This window comes from Podarcis raffonei, chromosome 5 (assembly GCF_027172205.1).
Source record: "Podarcis raffonei isolate rPodRaf1 chromosome 5, rPodRaf1.pri, whole genome shotgun sequence".
Classification (NCBI taxonomy): Eukaryota; Metazoa; Chordata; class Lepidosauria; order Squamata; family Lacertidae; genus Podarcis; species Podarcis raffonei.
This window is the reverse complement of record NC_070606.1, coordinates 94,724,190-94,742,744: the sequence shown is the minus strand read 5'-3', so window position 1 is coordinate 94,742,744 and position 18,555 is coordinate 94,724,190. Positions and strand designations below refer to the sequence as shown.

The following is an 18,555-nucleotide window of genomic DNA, read 5'->3' as shown; positions in this document are numbered from 1 at the left end:
TTGCCCTCATCAGTGGCAGACTTTGGGCTTTCACATTTTGGAGGCACCCTGTCTGATGCCAAAATTCTGCACCCCCCTCCTCCTCACACCTTCCATTCTATATCATTGTTGCATTTCCAGATAATTTTTATTGGTGTTCATGTAAATATAAGGACAACGTATAACTACAGTAACTTGTCCAGTGGTGCATTCTTGCTAAGTTTCATATACAGTACACCATACGCAAGCAATATGTTAATTTATGTAATGTCGATTCAAGTATCCTCTTCGACACCCATCTTGGCTCAGTGCCCAGTGCAGGTGAACCCATCGTTCTCCCCGAAATCCACCTTTGCCCTCATTTGGTATTTAGAATTATATCTTATGGGCAGGACTTTACTTTCATTTTTAACAGAGCTTGAAAGTTTGAAGTGATTTGAGAGAGGTTTCTTTTTCATGGGGGTGAGCTGGGGAAGGAGTGCAGACATTCGCACACACAATTTATTTTGCCCCGAGGTCACTTCTGGTCAAAAGTGCTTTGCAGGGTTTTCAAACAATATGGGAACTGCCTAGAGGCAGGAGTGGCAGGTGTATACACACCACAAGCAACAATCGCCTTTTAAAACAGCCTTCTACGCGCTGAAAAATACTATTCATAGCACTAAAAAACCCCACTATGCTATCTCAAGTATAAATAGGTACGTGTGGGCAAGTATACGCTGGTAAAGGTATTTCGAGTGAGTAACTTTTGTGGCATTAATTTCAATTCTTATTGAAGGGGTCCAGAGGATTCTAAGGATGTTTCTAGATGGGGGCTGAATATTGTTGCTAAAATATTGCAAACAGGTCATTGGCAAAACATAGCTATTCTTTAAATTCTTGCATTTTCCCTGGGGAGAAAATGAATTAAATAGGGGAGGGGGAATATGACTGGCATCTTGATGATGGCAACAGACATTGTGTGGAACCTGCAGAAAAACAACAACAAAAAACCCACACACAACCTTGCATTAAAGAGGAGCAGGGATCGCACAATGAACTGGAAGAGCCATAAATCTCAGCTAGATGGGCAGGGAGAAGTCGTTTCTGCATTGGGACTGTGGCAGAAGCAGGCACACGCAGCCCCGTGGAGAGTCACAGATCCTCCTGCTGCATGCAGGGATCTGCAGGAGAGCTGGCATGCAATGGCTAAGACCGGCCAGAGCCTTGCTCTCAGGCTTGCGATAACAGGTGGACCCAACAGGCAGCTGGAGTGAGAGCCATGAAACAATTATTATTAGTGGAACGAGCTGCAGCCCAGCAGCTACCTAAGCATTTTTGTTATGGGATGCATGCACTCTTCCCATGAATGCTGACTGCTACAGAATTCTAGACAATCTGGGAGCAACAAATCCTAGCCTCTCTTCTCCATGGGGAGTGTGGCACACACATACCCACTTGGGTCTTTTAGCCGTATATTTTGCAGTTGTCAGGGACCGTTGTTTTCATGGAGGGGGATGGGCACAGATAGAATGGAATAGCCGGAATCCTGAACAGCAGCCCTCTCCACTGCAACGTTTTGTTGCAGGTACCACTTTTGTGAATCACAGGGCTGGACTGACTCAGCGGTCACTCTGACTTTCTTCGCCAGCTGCCAACCAGGCTGTCTTTGAGATCTTGCCAGAAAGGGTACGCTAGGCACCTGCAACTCCTGTCATTTACCCTCAGCATCAGATTGCCAGAAGTCCACATTTTCTGAAAACGGAGGGCTATCGTTTGGAGAACACCACCACCTGATTCTCCTGGAGAGAGAGTGTGTGTGTGTGGCATGGGTGCCTGGGGGAAAACCTGGCAGCGCTCAGAGGCGGGAGGTGTGGATGTGTGTATCCTGTTCCTTTTGCTTGCTTAGGAGAGGCAGGCTGGCAGACACTTTCCCTTGGCTTTGTACTCTGCGACTCTACACATCTCCCGACAAGCTCCTTTCGCAGTCCCCAAAGACTGAATGCAGTTCCTGGCACACGGCCCCATGCAGCCAGCCACCGTCTGCAGGGCTCCTTCGGAAAGCCCCAGGAAAGAAATCCGAGCAGCAGCAGAATAATGGAGCAGAGGAGAAACTTAATTTCTGCTTTCCCCGGCAGGTGAAAGCAGCCTAGGGAGCTAGGAGAGGTGTGGGGTCAGCTGGTAGCCCCCCACTCCATTCCTGGCAGGAGCTGCAGAAAACAGAGGAGAGAGGGAGCAGCTTAGTGGTAAAGGATCTGCCTTGCAAGCCAAAGGTTTCGGGTTCAATCCCCCAGCATCTCCAGAAATCCCAGAGAGCCGGTGTCAGCCAGTGTAGACTATACTCAGCAAGATGCACCAATGGTTTGACTCAGCGTCAGACAAGTTTGCACAGGATCCTGGAAGGATGCTGTTAACCACAATGGGTGGTGTTTGCTGTTAGGCATACTCAGAGCAGACTCATTAAAACCAGAGGACTTTAGGTAAGAAGCTAATTTATCTCTAGCCAGCTTGCTGGTTCATCTAGTCCAGGGCCCCCCAAACCTGGGTCACCAGCTGTTGTTGGACTACCACTCCCATCATCCCTAGCTAGCAAGTGGCCTTGGATGATGGGAATTGTAGCCCAAAAACAGCTGGAGGCCCAAGTTTCAGAAGCCCTGGTCTAGTCTAAATGGTGTTGTACTCCAGGTCCCAATAGCCCTAGTCAGCATGGCCTGCGGTCAGGGATGATGGGCTTTGTAGTCCACCAAAATATCCAGGGGACGCGGGTGGCGCTGTGGGTAAAACCTCAGTGCCTAGGACTTGCCGATCGTATGGTCAGCAGTTCAAATCCCTGTGGCGGGGTGAGCTCCCGTCTTTCGGTCCCAGCTCCTGCCCACCTAGCTGTTCAAAAGCACCCCTAAGTGCAAGTAGATAAATAGGTACCGCTTTATAGCGGGAAGATAAATGACGTTTCCGTGTGCTGCGCTGGTGCTGGCTCGCCAGAGCAGCTTGTCACGCTGGCCACATGACCCGGAAATGTCTTCGGACAGCGCTGGCTCCCGGCCTCTTAAGTGAGATGAGCGCACAACCCTAGAGTCGGACATGACTGGCCCGTACGGGCAGGGGTACCTTTACTTTACCTTTAAAATATCCAGAGGGCTACAGATTCCCCACATGTGCTCTGTTCTATGCTAAATGGCAGAAGATCTCTGAGGATTCACACAGCGCCATCTTTGAGATACCACGGATTGGAACTGGGACCTTTTCTTGAGTACAAAGCAGATACTATACCACTGAGCCACAGTCATTCCCTGCAAGCAACCTGTTGATTTAGTTCCAATGGGTTGACTGTGCATATGACATGCATTTAAAGCACATCAAAAATGGATTTAAAATACCTTCCTCCCCTTGGAGAATCTTGGGAACTATAGTTCATTAAGGGGCTGGGAATTGTAGCTCAGCGAGGGGGAAACTGCCATTTCCAGGGTTCTTTGGCAGACGTTGTGAGCTTTAAATGTGCATGGGATGTGCTTTGAATGTGTGATGCGGCTATAAAACCTTACAGTTATTCCAGTGAGAGAACAGAGGAATTAAATTCTGGTAGCAAAACCTTTCATCTGGAAGCCAACATGCTTTGCTCTAGGCAGTTAATATCTGCTTTTATCCGTTGCTATAACAGATGTATTTTTCCAGTTGTATTTTATTAAATATAAAAAAAATCACATATATATATTCCAATACATAACGTTTTTGTTTTGTTTTGTCTACTTCCCACCCCTTTTTCCATGGTGTTTTTTTACTTCTCCCCCTTGCTTCACCCTATCTTCTGTCTTTTATACCATAACAACGATACAATAACTTCTAATTCCTTCTGTTGCTCATAGTTCAAATCCTGCTTGCGAATTCATCGTACTATAACATTTCTTTAGACAGTCCAAAAAAAAAAAAAGCTTCCATTCTTCCACAAAACAATCATCTTTAGGTTCTCCTATTTTAGCTGTTACCTTTGGCAATTCTGCATAATAGTCAATCACATTACTTATCCATTCCTTTTTGGTGCGAAGTTGCTATAACACAGGTGAAAATAGATCTAGGATGGGTACGGGGAACTTCAGAGCTGTGGGCATATGTGGCCCTCCAGGGTGCTCCATGTGGCCCTTGGGTCCCTCTCAAGGTTGTGCCATTTCCTGGCATTGCTTTGCACCTTCCTTGACTGCAGCTTTGCCTGGCTTCAGGGAGTCCTTCCACTCTGACAATGCTACTTGCTTGCTTGAATGGAAAATAGAGAGGGGATTGTGAGTGGAAATCTGCCTATTTCACTGAAGTGAAATGTGCATTCCTTCCTTCTCCCAATCTTGTTCTTGGCTCTGCCTGCCATGGCCATGTGGCCCCTGAAAGATTACCCAGAAGCAGAATGTAGCCCTCGAGTTGCAAATGTTTCCCCACCGTTGATACAGAATGTGCCTGTGGATTGCGACTGGGGAAGGGGGGGAGAAAGACAGACCCCACGGTTTGTCCAGGCTTCAAAATTCCTGCTTTTTGTCAGAACTGGAATCAGTGTGGTATGCGCTGTGGTCTAAACCACTAAGCCTCTTCGGCTTGCTGATCAGAAGGTCAGCGGTTCAAATCCATGTGAAGGGGTGAGCTCTCATTGCTCTGTCCCAGCTCCTGCCAACCTAGCAGTTCAAAAGCATACCAGTGCAAGTAGATATATAGGTACCACTGTGGCGGGAAGGTAAATGGTGTTTCTGTGCACTCTGGCTTCCATCACAGTGTTCCGTTGTGCCAGAAGTGGTTTAGTCATGCTGGCCACATGACCTGGAAAGCTGTCTGTGGACAAACACTGGCTCCCTTGGCCTGAAAGCGAGATGAGTGCCACAATCCCATAGTCGCCTTTGACTGGACTCAACCGTCCAGGGGTACTTTACCTTTTCTACCTTTACCTTAAATAAAGACTAGGCAAGTGAGAGTTCAAATCCCTCCCCTCAGCTGAGAGCATGATCTGGAGGCAGTCATTGTCTCTCAGGCTAGCCTACCTCGTAAGGTTGTTGCAGGGAAATCCACTTGGAACACCTTGGGGGAAGCGTGGAATGAAAACGAAGCAGGTGCTTGGAATCCAAAGGCAACCAAATGCCCATGGAAAGCTCACAAGTGGGGCATAGCCATTGCCCTTCTCTTGTTGCCCATCTGCAGCTGGTCTTCAGGGTCAAAGATCCTGGATGTGCCATGAAGCCAGCTACCCACCACTAGGGTCACATCCATACACATAAAGCACTCTTTCCCCACTGTAAACAGTCAAGGCTTCCCCTGGAGAATCCTGGGAACTGTAGTGCCGAGAGACCCCTCACAGAACTGCAACTCCCAGCACCCTCAACAAACTACAGTTCCCAGCATTCTTTTGGGGGGGCGGGGAGCCACGACTGTGAAAGTGGTATAAGAATGCTTTCAATGTGTGTCGTGTGGATGTGACCACAGTCCTCTGGCCCTCTTTGAAAGCCCATTCCTGCTGCCACAATCTCACAGCCGGGGGGTGGTTCCATGAACGGATTATGTGCTGTGCAATGTGACGAGGCTGCTTTTTGGTTGCAAAAGGGAGACCGCCTGCTTTTGCTCACTCCTTCTTGTTCCCTGGAGGTTGACCTCACTCTCTGCTCTCCCCTGCAGTGGCTGTGGACACTACTTTGCACGTGGAGTGGACCGAGGCGAAGTCCCTGCCCGCCCTCTCGCCCCTGGGCCACACCCGGACCTCCCTAGTGCGCAGGCTGGTTCGCCAAAGCTCTGTGGACAGCCAGGATTCTCTCGAGGTGCCCTTTTTCATCACTCTGCTTCTAGGCTGGCAGGACGGCGGGGGGAGATAGATGTTGCTGCAGCAACAGCCTTAAGGTGCATGTAGCTTAAGCTGGCACATGGTGGGAGCTTCTGCATGGCACGGGGGCGGGAAAGAAGGGAGACTTGTGCGCTATTGGTCCATTGGTTCTGTGCTTGTCAGCTCCAGCCTCCCCCGACCTGATGCTCTCCACTGGTTTGGGACTACAACTCCCATCAGCTCCAGGGTTGTTGGGAGTTGTAGTACATTTTGGTTGCCCTTTTCTGAACATTTTCCAGCTGTACAATATCCCTTCTGAGGTCCTGTGACCTGAACTGTGCTCTGCATTCCAAGTGTGGCTGTAGAACTATAGATTTGTATAACATCATTACGATATTGGAGGTTTCGTGTTCACTCCCTTTCGTAACATTCCCAGCACGTAGTTCACCTTTCCCAAAGCCACTGAGTATATTATTTAGCATTCGTATTGTGCCGCTAATGACCACAGTGTTCCACACTGAAAACAGGTCCCTGCCTTGAGCAGCTTACAGTCTCAAGCTTTTCCAAAGGAGAAGCGTCTATCAGAGGAGAGGAAGACGGGGTGAGGGTAACAGGGAAAAGATACAGGCTCAGTTCAGTTGTGTTTCATGCACAGCAAAACAGGGTGATGTGTGTGTGAATGCGCAAAATAAGGAGTGTGACAATTGAACTTGTTGGGATGGATTTGGAGGGTAGGAGAGGCTCTATTATTTATTAATTAGCCTTCCTCTTATTCACTTGAGCAAGATTAGTGTTTAGTTTAGCAGAGTTAAAAATATATCATCCTTTGCAGTATTAACATGGAAACTGGAGACAAAGCTGCACGGCTTTGTATAATTATCCAGGATGCCTTTGGCAGTCTGGATTCTCCCTTTATTATCCCTCTAAACAAAATAACCACACAGAAATCCTTAACGTAAGGATATAAAAATATTGTTTACTTACATAAAGCTGCAGACTCAGTTCAAGCAGAAAATAGCAATGAAGTAAGGCAGGCAAGAAGACAGGGCGAGGGTACCAGTGGAAGGAGACATGTTCAGTTTTGCTTTATACACAGCAAAACTGTTGTATGCATATGTAAAATAAGGAGGGAGAAGGTTGAACTGACCTTGCTTCTGACGGCAAAGCCCTTCAGAATTTGTATTTGAGAATCAGGTAGGTAGCCCTGTTGGTCTGATGCAGTCGAAATATATATAAAAAATAAAAAATTGTCCAGTAGCACCTTAGAGACCAACTAAGTTTGTTCTTAGTATAAGCTTTCGTATGCATGCACACTTCTTCAGATATGTGCACGCACACGGAAGCTTATACCAGGGACAAACTTAGTTGGTCTAAGGTGCTACAGGACAATTTTATTATTATTATTTATTTCGTATTTGAGAAGTTGATGATTCCAATAGGATGAGGTTTCTGCCTCTCCCCACCCCCCACTCGCCTGCCTAGCTTCTGCATTTTTACCAGAAGCAAATTATGACGGAAATTCAACTGGTGCAGCCTGACCAGGACATGAGATGCATTGATGGGCAAAGGTATACCTGTTGAATTCTTAAAATTTACTTTCCTTTCTGTTGCTGGTTTTGTTTGACCTTGATAGGGCAGTTGCTTAAAGGTGCAGAGCATCTGTCAGAAAGAAAAGTCACCCACCCAATGCAGTCAGCTGTTAAAGATCAGGCCATTAAGGAATCTCATCTCTCATCCTGCATTTCCTACTCCCTGGGAGCTGTCCCTGTCTGACTTTAGCAGCTTCAGGGTTTTTTACACACTCCAGGGGGGGCCTTCTTTCAAATGCTGGGATTAATTCAATTACCTCGCCCCGGGTGGTCCCTGCTCCTAGCATTCTAACTAAATGACTAATAAGTCGAAAGCAGTAGGTCTCTGATTTGGCCTGGCCAGAATTATGACTTTTCCAGTGACTTGCTCACAAGGGAGCCAGGAAGCACCAAGGGTTGTCAACTGACCAAAGCAAACCCCTGGCTGGCCTGCTCCTACGCCTATTAACAGCAGCTTGGTCTGCAGACACTGGCGAAGCTTTTCACAGCACGGAGCATGAAAACCTGTAAATACTCACAGGTAATAGAAACACGGGACGCGGGTGGCGCTGTGGTCTAAACCACTGAGCCTAGGGCTTGCTGATCACAAGGTTGGCGGTTCGAATCCCCGCGCCGGGGTGAGCTCCTGCTGCTTGGTCCCTGCTCCTGCCAACCTAGCAGTTCGAAAGCACGAAGTGCAAGTAGATAAATAGTACTGCTCCGGTGGGAAGGTAAACAGCGTTTCCGTGCGCTGCTCTGGTTCGCCAGAAGCGGCTTAGTCGGGCTGGCCACATGACCCGGAAGCTGTACGCCGGCTCCCTCGGCCAGTAAAGCAAGATGAGCGCCGCAACCCCAGAGTCGGCCACGACTGGATCTAATGCTCAGGGGTCCCTTTACCTTTACCTTTAATAGAAACACAGGTAGCTGCTTCACATTGGGTCAGATTATTTGCCTACTCCCAACAGGTGGTGATTCCTTCATCATAAGAACTCAGGGTGGTTCACAGAATAAAATGCAAGATAAAACACAAGTAAATAATTAAATCGAAGCAACAGAACAATAACCCCTCCCTTCCCACAGACACATTTTATAGGCTGTAGAATATTAATCAGCCAAAGGCCTGGTTGAATAGGAACTTTTTGGCGCCTCAAAATGTATCATGAAGACACCCGGTAAACCTCCCTGGGGAGAGCATTCCACAGACGGGGAGCCACTACAGAGAAGGCCCGTTCTGGTGTTACCGTGTTCCAGACCTCACGTAGAGGAAGCACAGGAAGAAGGGCCTCAGATGATGAACGCAGAGTCCAGGACGGTTTATATGGGGAGAGGCAGTCCTTGCAGTATTGCAGTCCTGAGCCATTTAATGCTTTCCAGATCAAACCCAGCATTCTGAGTTTGGCCCAGAAACTAACTGGCAGCCAGTGCAGTCAGGTCAGGATCGGTGTAATATGCTCAAACCGTCTTGTCCCAGTGAGCAACTTGGCTGCCCAATTCTGCACCAGCAGAAGCTTCTGAACTGTCTTCAGAGGCAGTCCTACGCAATTGAGGCTTGCCCATTGGGGTACTGCCCCACCAACTGCCCTTTGTCTGCCACCAGCCCCTGCCGACCTGCCTTCTTACAACCAAGTGCAGCAGGTGGTCCTGGCTGTCCATTTCCTCCTCCCTTGCAGAACTCAGCAGGGAAGAGGATGGGGGAGAAAGCAAGAATTAGCTGGCTCTCTCTGTCTTCCAGCTCCTTGGGTACCAGCTGCCACTGTTGGAGATGCTCAAAGCTGAAGGAGGGATCTGTGCTCTATCCACTGTGTTTTGGTAGTTTGATGGTCCATTGGGTGTGTGTGTGTTTCAGATGAATATCCGCAGGGTTGGATTTAAGATTGCTGTTTCAGCAGTGAGAGGGTACTCCTGAATCCTGCAAAACAGGGGTGGCTACCCTGTGACCCTTTATATGTTGCTGGACCCTGCTTTGTCTTTCTGAATGGCTCTGCCCTGCTTCTTAGCGGGGCAGAGCATCCTGTTAGAAAGGAGCCATCCCTTTGCTCCATGTCTCTTGGAGGCCTCAGAGAAAGGGAGCCCCAATCTTGGATTTGCTCCTCGGGTACTATGACAACACCCTCGAACAACAGCGCAGATGCCGTGTGCCTGAAAATGGCAGGTTTTATAAGCCGGCCGGTTTTGTTATTGTTTCCCTGGCAGTGCTGCTCAGAGTGCAGGTGTGGGGGGGTGCTTTCCAGAAAGCACCAGGGGGGGGGGGGAATGCAAGAATGGCAAGACCTGTGCGGCTGCTACCATGCAGCCAAGTCCCACCAAATGCTGCAGAGATGGGCTCTAAGGCTGTGCTGCTAATTGGGTAGCATCCAAGCAGCCTGCTTGGAGAGAGCAACTGCGTCCCCAAGACTGGGTTCCTTTCACCTTTCTCTCTTGCCAAAGCAAGTGGCGTGTTCTGAAGGACAAGCCAGCTGTTGGTCTGCAGTCAGGATAACTTTATGGGAAGTGGCTTAAATCTCGTCTAAGTTCTCAGGAGGTGAGAAAACGAGGCCAGGTGCTGGTTGGTGAAAGTGGGGCAGAAGAGCCATGGGGCTCTCTGCCTGGCCCTTAGCCACACACACCCCTCACTCCAGGCCACACCCCTCAACAAGTCCCGCACCACACCATCCCTATTGTTTTTGCCTGGCTGTGTCGTCAAACTGATTATGTCTCTTGCTCATCTGCACAGAGGATGCGTTGCTCTCTCTGTGTGTGGACTCAGCTATACAGCTGCAAATAAAACGTTTTAAATGTGTTGTGAAGTGCAATACACATATGTGACACTAGATGGCAATAGTGAGCTATGCCAAACTCGATGTATTTTTCAAAGTGTTTTTTTTTAAAAAAATAGTATTTTCACAGCGTTTTTTGTATGTGTGTATCCACCTGTGTGTGTGTAGAAACGAATTTCACCAAAGTAAAATTAACATTCATTGCTCTGCCAACTTTAGCCTCTGGCTCTGACAACACTGGCATATGGCGCTTGCAAGGTTGCCCAGAAAGAAATGCAGCCCTCAGGCTGAAGTAGATATGTCCACCCCCTTGTAGAACCTTAGATCACATGGGAAACATGTCTCTGTGCCCATGTAAATACACCCCCATACCCAAGCAACTGTATGGTCCCTGTAACTGTTCCTTTAAACAGCAGTAGGATAGCAGCAATGTTCAGGCAATCAAGTTAGTTGCAGCAATGAAGAGCGTCACCTCAGCTGATGATTTCTACATATCAAAGCTCTCTTAATAGCTCAGGAGCAGCCTAGGGGTGGATCTACACACAGGGGAAGAGACCCTATAAATCAGTCAGAAATAAATCATTATAAAAAAAAAGCACTATTGAAAATCTCAAATAATTTATTTTTGCTCTCCATCGCCATCTGGTGTCGCATGTTTGTAACACATTCAAAACACTGGTTTTTTAAACTAATGTAGCTGAGTCCTAGGTTGCTGCTTTTTTTCTAGGTTGCTGGAAATCCTACCAGGCCAGTATCTAGAATTGCCAGCATATTTGGGCAGAGGGTGGTGTGTGTGTGGCTGGGGAAACCCAGTCAGATGGGTGGGGTATAAATAATAAATTGTTGTTGTTGTTGTTGTTGTTGTTGTGTGTATGAGAGGAGAGAACCAAGCCCAGTTGCCAGAATGTTTTGCGTAAAAGCCAGAACATTGCAATTATTGCCAGTACGTTCTGAACAACAGTGAGAGCTTTTGCATGAAATTTAACTGTAAAATTGGTGGAACTCCTTGCTGCAGGAGGTTTGGCTGTGTCCCCCCCCCTTGCCACTCTGTATTTTGACACCTCTTTAACAATGTTGCAGACGGGGGGGGGGTTTGGTGGTGGTGGGAGCTATCTGTTGCTTGAGTGGGAAAGCGAGGCTTTCTATTGTTTTAATTTTTCCTCTACTGCTTCATTTTTGTTCCGCTGTAATAATTTTTTACAGTTATTGTTTGGACTGTGTTTTATTAATGATGTGAGTCACCATGAACGCTCCCTTAAGAGCCGAAACGGCCGGATAGAAATAGTTATTTATTTGCTTGTTTGTTTACTTGCAGATCTGATCCTCTGCTCTTTAGTATACACCCAGCGAAAGAGTGCCGGCGATACTAAAAGGATAAAATAATTTAGAATGTGAACGCCAGATTGCAGTAGAAAAATCTCTTTAGGAAAATTGTTTTTAAATTGGGTGTGCATTTGCTGCCTGCAAGTACACCCCAAGTAGGGTGCCTGAGCTCAGCCCGAGAGCACCATTTCACATGCCCGGCTTTGAGGGACTGCAGAGTGCACGGGTTCGGGTTTTCCAGAGACACCCTACAAATGCGGCAGAAGGCAAATCCTTTGTGGGCAGAAAGTCCTGGGTTCAATTTCTTAAATGTCCAGTTAAACATATTGGGGCATCGATGAAAGACTTTGAAGCGTGGTTGCAGCTCCAAGTAGACATAAAGGACTCAGTGTTTCTCAAACTTGGCTCTGTGCTGTTGGACTACAACTCCCATCATCCCTAGCTGGCAGGACCAGTGGTCATGGATGATGGAAGTTGTAGTCCTACAACAGCCGGAGAACCCAGTTTGAGAAACACTGAGCTAGAATCTAGTGAATATGGATAGGTCCTACTGCAGGATGAATGCGCTACACAGGGAAGTTGAGGTAAGGCAGGCGTGGGGGACCTTTGATGCCCCCCCCCACATATATTTTTGCCATCAAAACATCCATAATCCTGACCATTTATTTCACAAAGTTTATATACAGTACATACTGCATGATTGTAAAAAGAAGCCCTCAAAGCAGTTATGGCTGGGTGAACTGGTCCCAATTGGCCTTGCTGGCTGAGGCTGATGGGAGCAAGAAGTCCAGCAACATAATGGAGAACAACAGGTTCCCCCTCCCTGTGCGGCGTAATGGTTAGAGCAGAGCATTCCAAACTTTTCATGTCGGTGACACATTTTTAGACCCGCACCATTTCGCGACGCAGCAATTTAGTTTTACTAGCAAACCAGAGCTTAAACTAACCCCTTTCCGGTGGGGAGTGTTTGCATGACACACCTACACGCTGCAGCTGGCACATTAACGTGTTGCGACACACAGTTTGGAAAGCTCTGGGTTAGAATGTTGGATTGGATGTGGGAGAGCAGGGTTCGAATCCTCACTCAGCCACTGCTCAGTTTACTGGGGCGACCTTGGGCCAACCACCATCTCTTCGCCTAACCTACCTCACAGGGTTGTTGTGAAATGGGGAGGAGGAGAACCATGTACGCTGCCTTGAGCTCATTGGAAGAAAAAGGTGGGATAGAAATGAAATTTTAAAAATGAAGAATTCCTGGCAGAGACCTTAAATTCAACAGATACCTGATTCTTAAATGGGGTTTCTCCCAGGACCAGAGCCTTAGACCCATGACTGGACGCTGCTCTGTAGATGAACATTCCTTGCCCACAGAAAGCTAGCCTGCTGATGACCCTTCATCCTGATATGCTAGCTTTCTGTCTGAGAGGATTTTCAAAAAAAGAGTGGTATGGTGCAGCAGCAGAGCATTCAGCCATACACAGGGCACCCCCAGCTTGCAGCCTAACTGTCCAGAGGCAAGCTTGCCACCCTGTGGAGAACGAGCTCCAAGCCCCTATCCCCTTCACCCCCTCCCCTTCCTCCCCACACAGCCCCAAGCTCCTGCGATGGCCTGTCTCTGTGGCTCGCTCGTTATACTACGTCTCGTGCTGCGCTGACGTCAGTACAAAGCCAGGCCTGTATCCTGGGAGAAATCAGTCCATGGTGACTGGTTGCCATGGAAATGCACCTCGTTGCAAGCTACAAGTCCAGAACCGCTTCGGAAGGAGCCCCTGGTGGTGCCTGCGAGCCGCTGGCGCTGATGCCGCACCAGGAGGGAGAAGCCGGAAGGGGCAGGTAAGGGTCCTCTAGGAGGGTCACTCTTCCCTTGCAGAAGGACAGGCCAGGATCTGGCTCCAGGAAGGCTTTTCTTCTGTGCAGGAGGGACTTGGGGAGAGGGAGGATGGAGCCTGCAAATAAACCTACATGCAGCCATGAGAATAGGGTCCAAAGTGCAGGGCATCCCCCTTGCTTTTCCCTGCTGCGCATATAGGCACGTGTCGTGGGGACGGACAGCCGATTAAACGTTTCTCGTAGCAACTTCTGCGCACCTTATCACCCGTCTCCCTGCGCTGCACCTGTTGCCTTGCGCAACCCCTCATCCTGAAGACGTTTCCATGATGTGCTGCTGCTGACCTCACTGCAGGCTGGGAATGGGCCCTGCGTGGGAACTTTGCCCCATTTGTCGTGCACGAGAAGGCGTTGTGTGCTTGTGCATGTGTGCGTGAGGCACAGCCTCACAACTCCACAAAGCCATCATTCATGTAGTGTTTGGGGCTTTGCGTCCTACTTCGTAATTAATTTTTTTGAATAGTTAATGTCGTTCTTGTAGTTTTCACTTATTTATCAGAAGCTACCCAGAGATCTTTATGTGACGGGGCAGGCGAAAAATGCCTCGGAAGCTAGGTAAATAATAGATTGTGCCGTTTCCTGGGTAAGGGGTTCTTTTTTAAAGATGTGGTGATGGTACCGATGGATGAATAGATCTCCTGTCTGCTTCATTTTTATTTTTATTTGATCCAGATTGGGTGTGTGTTCTCCAAATGAAAATCCTCCTTGCAGGGACCATTTTCTTTGTAGACATGTATGGGAGTTCTTTCCAAACAGAAGACGGTACAATTTTCATTTGTAAGATGGCACAGCATGAAAGGGTTTAATTCCCTTTATAAAGGGCTGCAGGTCAGTGGCAGAAAACCAGTCCCTGGTTCAACTCCCAATATCTTCAGGTACAGCTAGGAGTGTCCCCTGTCTGGAATCCTGGTGAGCCACTGCCTGTCAGTGTATACCAGGACTGGATCTAGACCCATCCAAGAAGCATTTCAGTTAAAGGCGTTGCAAACTTTGTATGAGAAATCGGGTTAGCCAAAACGGAACTCCACATCGCCATCTGGTGTCACAGTGTTAGAATGCATAGACAACGCATATAAAGCGTTCTTTTCTTTGCCAGTGTAGCTGAGTCCCACCAGATGTTGCTGAACTACAACTCCCACTGTCCCTGGCCATTGGTCACACTTGCAGGGGCTGATGGGAGATGTAGTCCAGCAAAAGCTGGAGGAGCATACTCTGTGTAGACAATATTGAACTAGATGGACCAAAGTTATGACTTGGCCACTGTGAGAACAGGATGCTGACCCAGGTGGGCCATTGGCCTGACCCAGCAGGCTCTTCTGCTCTCATGGTATAAGGCATGGGTAGGCAAACTCAGGCCCGGGGGCCGGATCCGGCCCAATCGCCTTCTAAATCTGGCCCTTGGATGGTCCGGGAATCTGCGTGTTTTTACGTGAGTAGAATGTGTCATTTTATTTAAAATGCATCTTTGGGTTATTTGTGGGGCATAGGAATTCATTCATTTTTATTTTTTCAAAATATAGTCCGGCCCCCCACAAGGTCTGAGGGACAGTGGACCGGCCCCCTGCTGAAAAAGTTTGCTGACCCCTGGTATAAGGAAATTTCCTAGGTTGCTTTCCCCAGCATTCCTGATCTGGATCAACTCTCCCTCTGGCTGCAAAGTTTAATCAGACCTGAAAGCTTTTTATTTATGCATCACAGTTCTCATGTCTAGCTTGTCTCTTACGTTCAGCACACGGCTGTTGGTTAGAGGAGGAGAACCATCAAGTATTTTGTATGTTGAAAACTGGGAGGAAATGAATAGTAAGAAATTGTAAGTCAGTTTGTGAGCACTTAGAAAAGGATGCTGTGATTACTAAAACCTGGCATGGGTTTCTCAAAAACAAGTCATGCCAGATAAATCTCATTTCTTTCTTGATAGAGTTACAAGCTTGGTGGATCAGGGGAACGCTGTGGACGTAGTGTATCTCTATTTCAGTAAGGCTTTTGACAAAGCCCCCTCCCCATGATATTCTTGTGGAAGAGCTGGTAAAATGTGGAGTGGACGAGGTAGCTGTTAGGCGGGTTTGTAGCGGGTTGGCTGACCAAATGCAAAGAGTGCTCACTAACAGTTCCTCATAATCCTGGGGGAAAGTGACAAGAGGGGTGCCTGCAGGGTTCTTCCCTGGGACCCTTGTTGTTCCTCATCTTTATAAGCAACTTGGATGAATGAATTCAGGGGATGCTCATGAAATTTGCGGATGACACCAAATTGGGAAGAGTAGCTAATGCCGCAGAAGGCAGCTGTCTGTAGCGTTTGCACCCTATTCTGTTCTTTTGCTACAGATTATTAAGGCACCCTTGTCTTATGGGTTTGAGCTGACCCAAACGTTCCACAAGTTTCAACCCCTGAGCTGTTCTTCCCAGACAGAGGGTGGGCACCACTACGTTCCACACAAGAGAGAGGTGCACGGCTTAGCTTCATTTTTGCTAAACCTTCTCTGCACCACTGCAGACGCTTCTTCCAGGGCCCATGTGTCAAGATACTTTAATGACTGAAGCATTATTGTGCTTTCTGTTTTCCCTTCCATCATCCTCAATCGTTCTGCCACACACACAGAGAGAGAGTAGGTGTCTTGTTTCCGTTGCGGTCCCTGATAAAAATCATCACAGCGCCTTGTGCATTATATCCAGCTGCCTCTCAGGGACTGGCAGCTTGGCAGGTACAAACACGGAGCACCTCGGCTCCTTTCCTTGCCACTTTCTGCTAATCAAGCTGAGCAGCCACCCACTCCATCTTCTTGGGCTGCTTTGAAACAGCAGGGTGCTTACACGCAGGAAGGGATCCATCCCCAGTTCAGCGCTGTGAACATCGTGCTGTAATTTATCCTTCCCTCTCCTCCCCTCTCCTCCCCTCTCCTGGCCCTCCTTCTGTTGTCCTCTCCATTGTCAAAATTTAGATCGTAATCTACCCAGGGTCAGGGACCTGTCATATATTTTTTTAACTTATGCAACTCTCCAAAGAGACACGTACAGTGATATTATTAAGTTGTGGCAGTGTGGAGTGTTGTTCTCTTGACATCTTCAGTCACTCCATTCCATTCCCCCTTGCCGCTGATTTTCCATTCTCTCTCACACCACCCCTCGCAGTCAGGAAGAATTCTGTGCCCTCTGAGCATGCTAAGTCCTTAAATGGGCTGTTAAGGATCCCCCCTTCCCCTATTTTGGGGTTGGGTGTGAAAGTGTGGGATGGACACATTGGTGGCGCTGATTCCCATCTACATGAAAATCTTGGATTTTGCCACCGATTGTTACGGTCAGTTCTTGCATTGATCCCTGGAGTAATTTCTTTGGCAGAAGGCAGTCCAGACTCAGAGGCAGGAGAGGAAAGGGGCCAGCGGGCACAGATGAGGCAGGCTGCTGAAGAATCCAGGGGATCCCCCTCTCTGGCTATGACCAGCTCCCCTCTCCCCTGGTCTCCTAGAACACACAGAGAAATGAAGAGGGCAGAGCAAGGAGAGACAAGATGACAGAGCCTTAGGGTGCTGGGGAAGGAACAGAGGGAGGAGACTTAGGCAGCACTGGGAAGTCAGGGACCTTCAGTCCTATCAATGGCTTCATTGGGGCCAGACCAACTGGGAGGAGCTGCTGTGACTACTAGGCCTGCTTGTGTGCAAGGGTCATTTGCAGCCTGCTGCTGCAACTCATGCATTCTTTACCCGCTATTGCAAATCATTCATGAAAATGGATCCTTATGTCAGCCTCTTCAAAATCAAGAAGGTGCAAAGGGTCTCATCATGATCACAGAGTCAAACCCTGGGTAGATCCAGGCTTCTCTCACTGCGTTGCATAAACCAACAGTGTCAACAAGGGATTTTGCACACTGTGGTGAAATATATGATCAATAGGTGGATAATCATTAATGGGAAGTTGACGCATGAGATGAAAGATGTTTTGAACATTGCCCAGGCGATATGCATTGCCCTCAAGCAGAGAATATGCACAGGGACTGGTCAGTCTGCACACAGCCAGAATGAGACTCTCCATTTGTGCACGTTGCTCTCTGGGGTCACTTGTCCATGGATTAAATGGGCTGTGGGTTAAGTCTCCTGGCCATGCTCTGAGTGCATGCCCATTCTCCCCTCTTGCATGTGAAGGTGTGCTGGTGTCTATTTACCTTTTCCACTCAGCTAAACCACTGAGCCTCTTGGGCTTGCCGATCGGAAGGTTGGCGGTTCGAATCCCTGTGATGGGGTGAGCTCCCATTGCTCTATCTCAGCTTCAGCCAACCTAGCATTTCAAAAGCATACCAGTGCAAGTAGATAAATAGGTACCGCTGTGGCAGGAAGGTTATCTTTACCTAACCATAACATGTATTTTTGCTGGCTCGTCAACTTTTTTTTAACTGATCAATGATAAACTCTCAGTGAGTGTCCCTGGAATTAACAGAAGAAACTCAAGGATCCTTAATCACTAGAGAAATCTTTTTCCTGATCGCCTTCAGAAGGGGACACACTTTGGAGCAGAGGTTCCCAGAGTGGGTGGTACTGTCCCCTGGTGGGTGGTGAGATTATCTAGAGGGTGCTAAGAGGCAAGGGAGCAGCAGGGGGCCAGTGAAGGTGTGGATGACTATTCAAATTTGAGAAGCTGCTAACTTTGGATCAAGTTCATCAGTATACTTGAACTTATTAAACTAAATAGTTAGCAGTGCAATTGAGAAAGAACAGTAAAGAGCTGTTTTAACAGTGGAACGGTCTCCCTCAGGAAGTTGTGGACTCTCCTTCCTTGGAGGTTTTTTATTTTTAAAAAATCTATTTTTTAAAAAAGATTTTCTTGATTTACAAAGGTATGTGCAATGTCTCTCTCTCGTATTCCCCCCCCCCATATAAGTGGTTTCATTTTTTGTTTGTTTTTTTACAAATCGGTTTCATTTGTTGAGACATTCGGAAGAAAAGGGGGAAAGGGAGGGGGTGGAAGATGAGTGGGGGTGGGGTCGGGTGGTGATGTAATATATGTGGGGTTTTGTGTCAGCGTTGCTTGTGCAGGTTCTCTGCTGTTCACTTGTGTTCCTTTAGTGGTGAGAGAGGTTGGAGTTGGCCTATGGTGTGGTTATTCATTTGTGGTTGGCTGTGGTGGTCTTTGTTTTCATGTGTGAGTGGGGTGGGTGCGTGGTCTTTGTTTTCATGTGTGAGTGGGGTGGGTGCATATTGTTTTTTTTTTTTAATTAAATATTTATTAGCATTTTCAAAAAACAAACAAGAACAAAAAATAAACAGAACAAAAGAAAAATACAAAAATACAT

At 47.8% G+C, this 18,555-nt stretch overlaps 1 protein-coding gene across 5 annotated transcripts in view; it reads left to right on the top strand.

Moving 5' to 3' along the window:
• Positions 1-18,555, top strand: part of FAM131A (family with sequence similarity 131 member A) — a 65,085-nt gene that overhangs the window by 13,218 nt on the left and 33,312 nt on the right. For 3 of the 5 annotated variants that reach the window (XM_053390704.1, XM_053390702.1, XM_053390706.1), the window contains exon 2: positions 5,602-5,741. The exons of 1 other annotated variant lie outside the window; for it this stretch is intronic. In XM_053390704.1, the coding sequence (XP_053246679.1) occupies positions 5,602-5,741 (140 nt within the window). Of the gene's footprint in view, positions 1-5,601; positions 5,742-13,100; positions 13,224-18,555 lie in introns of those variants that run through there. One more of the 5 variants, XM_053390705.1, reaches the window with a different exon arrangement.